The following is a 5,988-nucleotide window of genomic DNA, read 5'->3' on the forward strand; positions in this document are numbered from 1 at the left end:
GACCTCCAAAGAAGGAGACTCCACCACACTCCTTGGTAGCAAATTCCACTGCCAAACAGCTCTCACTGCCAGGAAGTTCTTCCTAATGTTTAGGTGGAATCTTCTTTCTTGTAGTTTGAATCCATTGCTCCGTGTCCGCTTCTCTGGAGCAGCAGAAAACAACATTTCACCCTCCTCTATATGACATCCTTTTATATATTTGAACATGGCTATCATATCACCCCTTAACCTTCTCTTCTCCAGGCTAAACATACCCAGCTCCCTAAGCCGTTCCTCATAAGGCATTTTTTCCAGGCCTTTGACCATTTTGGTTGCCCTCTATTAACCTTCCTGGTGTTAATTTTTGTTCTGCTTGAAGATGGCTGGAACATTTTTGTGTTATTGTAATGAGTTTACCAATGCCCCCCCCCCCCCGATTTCTTTTATTTACTTCATAAAATGTATATACCGCTTGATTGCAGAAAACCTAAAAGCTGTTTACAAAAAAAGAATAAAATAGTAACATTGGCTGCTCCACAGTGACTACTTTGGAAGGTGGTGGAAGTTTTTAAACAGAAAATGGATGGCCATCTCTCAGGGATGTTTCAGCTGTGATTCCTGCATTGGAGGAGATGACCTTTCTGTTCCCTTCTAACTCTACATTTCTATGAGTCTATGAAATGCAGCATAAATACATGCCTGGCGCCTTCTGGACTGTTTGCAAAGGGCAGCGCTGCTAAGCAGCGCTCTAGAAACGCGTCTTGTTTTTTGTTTTTTAAGTGTGCCCTTCCTATTCGATGGCTCTGGAGGAAAGCGACTATTGTGTCCAAGCTCCGTTTGCTACTCGCCAAAACCCTCCGGGGCCCTGAAGCAGCGAGAGGAGCTGCAAAGGGCGACTAGGGAGCACGCGCTCATCCCCGGCCAGCCAGAGGGGCAGCACGTTCCCAGGGCGGGCGCCTCATTGTTGTTGTTATTGCTGCTGCTGCTGCTGCTGCTGCTGCTGCTAGGGGATCCGGGGACTTGGGCAGGCTTGGCCCGACCTGGGTTGAAGGAGGACAAGCCGGCAGCGCGCCAAGTGACCCCTGCTCCCCCGCCGCCCGTCGGGTCAAATTTCAGCTCCGTCGCCGAGGGCTCCTCTATATAAAGCTTGTAGTGGAGGGAGGCGTGAGAGGAGGAAGCCAGGCGGGCAGTGAAAGCGAGCTTGTTTCTCTGACTGTGGCGAGGTCTGTGTTTCTCTGAAGGAAAGAAAAAAAAAAAAGCGCAACCGCTGATCTCTGGTGCCGGAGGAAAGCGCCGCGAAGAAAGCAAGCAACAGGTAATCTAGACTGATCTTGTGCATGCCTAGTTTCTCCGTCCCCGTTTGGGATTCCGTGAATGAATGCCCAAACTTTCTGCAGGAATAAAGTGCCTTCTGGGGTTTGCTTTTCCTAACTCATGATTTGAAGTAATTGCATAATGCCCCAAGCGGGTTCGTAGAGATTGCACTTCCTTGACTGGATGTGAGTTTCTATCAGTAGGCAATGCCAGACATGCCTCTCTGCATTATGGCGTTGAGTTGAAGAATCTAACAGGTTGTAAAGCTTTTGCAGCGCTGGTATATAAATCTTAGTTGGGCTGTTGGTGGAATCTCTAAGCACCTGATCCGAAATAGCATGTGCACATTCATAGTCAGTGGGTTGTTGCCAACATGAGAAGTAGCTCCTTTACATAAGGAGAGCAATTTGATGATGAATCTGCAGATTAACAGAAGACCCAAGCTGGGGCTCAGAAGCAGAGCACATATGTTTCACACATAGAAGGCCCCAAGCTTGGGCACTTTCAGTTTAAGGTAGGACATGATGTGAACAGCTTCTGCCCAAAAGCTGCCAGCTCTAAATCGAAGCCAGGCAATATTAGGCTGGATGAACAAATCATCTGATTTGGCTTTCTGCATGGCCGTCTCTTGACTTTAAAATGCTCCCAACAGTTGCAAGAGCATTCATTTGCAAGAACTTGAGCTCAGTGATAAGGTGCAATATAATCTGAGGGATTTATTTTCATGTAGTGAGCATAAACCTCAGGACTTTGGGCATATGTGAGAAAGATCCACACATTCTTCATCTACAAGAATCTCCCCCCCTGACCCTAGGAAACTCAGACCCATAGAGTATAAGGTCTATAATCTTATAGTGCAAGTATGTCCCGGTACTGTAGAGATCTGATCTCTATGCTGTGGTTTAGCAAATTAACCTACAATTTCCTTATTTTCTTTTGACCTGCAGGTGTCCTTACATAATTTTTGCCTTTTTGTTACTGGGCAGAACCATTGCAATGGCAGCTGTGCCTTCTGCTGGGTGCCTTCTGGCCAAGAACCAGTACTACAGAAGTAAGTTTTCTGCCTTGAAAGGAGGATTAACATGATCTCAAAATGTTTGTTTCTGTATGGACAGACACATGTTTAGTGTGCATACTAGTATGGGTTTCATTATTCATGTTTGGGGCTGGCCTTAGATTTAAAAGCACCACAAGCTCTGGAATATCTTTAATTGTATTTATAGCCAATTTCTGCATGCATGATTTATTCCTGTCATCTAACCTGTGGCAGGTGCCCCTAACTGGAACATATTGCCCATCAAACTTGATTTCCCCCAGCAGTTTCCTGGACCACCTACCCTTAAAACTAGCTCTGTTTATATGACTCTTCCTGGGGGAATCCTTTGTTTCTCCAAGAAACATTTAATATTGAAATAATCTTTTCAATCTCAGTCTTATTCGAATGTATAATATGCATTTGAATCGTACTAACTTGCTGTCATATGATGCAACCTGATTCCTTGCAATTAACGTTTGCTTACAGAAGTGTAAAAAATTAGCCACTGTTTGAAACAATAGGCACGGATATGTATTTACTAACCATTTGTTATATTTTAAGAGTTGTTTCTTTAAAATTAATTGAAGGTGGCTTGAACCTTAAACACTGGTCTGTATGATACTGATTTGATTTCCCCAAATGTAATGTAGGCTCTCTTTTTCACACACAGCACGACTAAATTCTGACTCCAGTGTTTCTTCAAGCAGTTCATCTTGCTGCTCTGAATCCACAAACTCCTTGGACCAGGAAAAAACGCATCATGGTATTGTGACTCTTACTTAAATTATTAGCTAAAATCCAGAAAAGTTTAGCATACTTAATGGGAATCATTTCACCTGACATCCCCAACTGTGCATTTAATTCTAATATGTTTTCAAATGAGACTACAGTATGCTTTGCTTTTTCTGGTATTGTTCTTCATTGAAATTAATAGCCTTTTTTGTCGCTTTGGTTTTTATTATTCACCAGCTTCAAATTTGTATGCTTTTATAGGGTTACCTGAAGTGTTTGAAAGATGCTGGTGGATAAAAAGCTTTTTCCACTGTGAGCCAATGCCTCAGAATGTAGGCAGGAAAACATTGTCAGCCAGCAGGTAAGAACTGCCTCACTTCTGGGGGGGGACATGATTCATTTGAATTAATATTGTTTTGGGTTTAGGGGAATCTCATGTTAATATGACCACTTTTATGTTGAAAGGAGAGTTGCAAAGATTGCTCTGGTGCTGATTTTTGTTTAAACTTAGAATAGCTCCTCTTGAAATGAGTGGGTCTGGTTTATTAAAAATGGCAAGTATAGGCCAATTTATTTTAGTGAAGTGGGAGGTTATTAAATTGGCCACTGGCTGCCAATATGTTTAGTGATCTTTCGTTAGTGAACCAGACCGTAGAACAACGACAGCTATGTGAAGATTGCCATACAGGTTTCAGATGCTTGACATTAAAGTTCAGTCAAATATCTGTAGCTCCCTGTTACGCATTTCAACTACCCATAAGGTTTTTTCTGGTAACAGCATCCTTAGAGCGCAGTCACAAACTTAATAGGCCTTACTTCTGAGTACACATTCATAGTATTCTGTTGCAAATATGCTTGTAATAGACATTTATTCCATCCCTATTACTTTATTTAAAACATATCTTAACGTGTTACATCAAATAGCTATGTACACTCCATTGCTGCAGATCAGCTTCTCCCAACTTGGTACCAATGGTCTGGGGATCATGGGAGTTGTATTCCAAAACATTGAAAGGGCCTCAAGTCTGTTCCAGAGGAAATGTGCTTCCTCTGTAACTTAATTTTCCAGGACTTTTGTTTTATATGGCCTTTAATATATATACAAATCTGCAGTCAGCTAATATCCATTTACAAGAACACATTTTTTTACAAGTCAAAACAATATTACAAATCTATTTTAAAAAGCAATAAGACTGGAATCTTTCATTTGCATTCTCCAGTTTTATGGGAAACGGATTTTAAAAAATGTTTTCTGTAGAGCTTAACTTATTATGTATAGAAACAAAAGTGTTTCTTTAGTTGTCAAGAGAATTTATCTTCTCTCAGCTGGTGTGCAAATGTAGTTTCTTTTTCTTTACTGTTTTTGGGGGAGGGGATTTAAAGGAGAATTCCCATTTATAATCTGTATTGTCAAACGGCAAAGCAAAGTTAAAAACTTGACATTTCCAAGATCATGTAAGATTTGAATCTTGGACTAATAGGTTGATCTGCAGTTCTGGTTTCTACTCAAACTTGTCAGTAACTCTTTACAGCAATCTTTGATAAAAGGTATATTCTTAATTTATTTTTTTGACAGTGCTAACACCTGACTTGGACTCCTACAATGATGTTGCACCCACAGACTCACTTCTTGAAAGACTTGAGGTCTTCCAGGTGGCTGCATTCAGTTGTGTGAAGAAAACAAACTGCTGGAAACTTCCGTTGCAGGAAAAATGCAGATTTCCAAGGATTTATCCATAGTTTATTCTTAAGGCAGCCATTGAAGTTTCCATGTCTGTTGCAGAGTTTTTGATACTGAACAGGTGTTCTACATTTCGTAATGACTCTTGCATATCATTGGAAGAATGCAAATGCAAAGACTTGTTAGGCTGGAGTGTCTGCTAATTATCCAACCTTTCCTTTGCGAAATTGAAAAGCTCTTGCAGACTGTCTGGGGCAAAATGATTCAAGGTTATTTTGTCTTCAAGCACACTCTGTCTTCTTAGCCTTAAGGGACTTGATCCAGACAGTTGCAATTAGTTCCTACCGGCTTCAATGGGACTTAAGTAGTTATGACAAATTTGTCCCTTGGACTTTATTAGGACCTAAATTCAGCTAACTGAATCTCAGTCTGTCCCAAGGTTTAAATTTAGATTGTTAGCTCACTTCACAGTTAAATTATGTTTAGACTAAATTTGTTCGAAAATGCCAAATGTAGACGTTAAGTGTTAGAAGAAATCTAGTTAAAGCTTCTTCATTTATGGAAGATTTCATCAAATAAATGAATTGTATTTGCCAAACCTAAACATACTGTATGGGAGTAAGTCCCGCTGATTTAATTGGAACTCAGTTCAACACCAGTGTTACTAGAATCTCTTATTCCCACATCAGCTATGTAGAGTGCAATTTACACCACATTTAGATGATATATGCCTTAATGTATGTAAGTAATGTAAGGAGCTGAACTAAAGTACTTGATTCTTCATTGACACTTTGATTTTTCATTGATTCTTTCTGGTAGGTTAGATTTCCACTTTCTAAAGAGTATGTATACAGTCTCATCAGACAACGAGATGAGATTGCTATATGATGCAAATTTAAATATCAATGTCTTCATGCTGCAACTTTTTCATTTGGCATCTTTTATTTTTCTCAAACTTTAAAAATGCTGAAACACTTATCTACATAAATTTCTGTGACACCATGTGTGTGTGTGCTCATCATGCTAGCTTTGCTCTTATGCTACTTACCATGCCTAGACATGTGATGCTTTTAAAAAACTAAATCTCCTGAGAGAAAATTGATGAGTGTAGGGTAAGTAATGGCAACAAGGAGTAAGGCAGAATGTAAAGGAAAAAAATGTCTGTTCTAATCTTGGACTCACTTCATTAGAGTTTATTCATCTTTGTACATGTAAAAAGATTTTGTATGGTATTGTCAGATATTTT

General features: G+C 40.1%; 1 protein-coding gene across 1 annotated transcript; it reads left to right on the forward strand.

Annotated features, from left to right (window-relative positions):
- Positions 1 to 1,190: 1,190 nt before the first annotated feature.
- Positions 1,191 to 5,256, forward strand: PPDPFL (pancreatic progenitor cell differentiation and proliferation factor like). The gene is made up of 5 exons (XM_033155181.1): positions 1,191 to 1,294; positions 2,241 to 2,344; positions 3,000 to 3,092; positions 3,323 to 3,422; positions 4,638 to 5,256. The coding sequence occupies exons 2-5, from the start codon at positions 2,290 to 2,292 to the stop codon at positions 4,648 to 4,650; spliced, it is 261 nt and encodes an 86-aa protein (XP_033011072.1). The 5' UTR covers positions 1,191 to 1,294; positions 2,241 to 2,289; the 3' UTR covers positions 4,651 to 5,256.
- Positions 5,257 to 5,988: the final 732 nt, after the last annotated feature.

This window comes from Lacerta agilis, chromosome 7, assembly GCF_009819535.1.
Source record: "Lacerta agilis isolate rLacAgi1 chromosome 7, rLacAgi1.pri, whole genome shotgun sequence".
NCBI lineage: Eukaryota > Metazoa > Chordata > Lepidosauria > Squamata > Lacertidae > Lacerta > Lacerta agilis.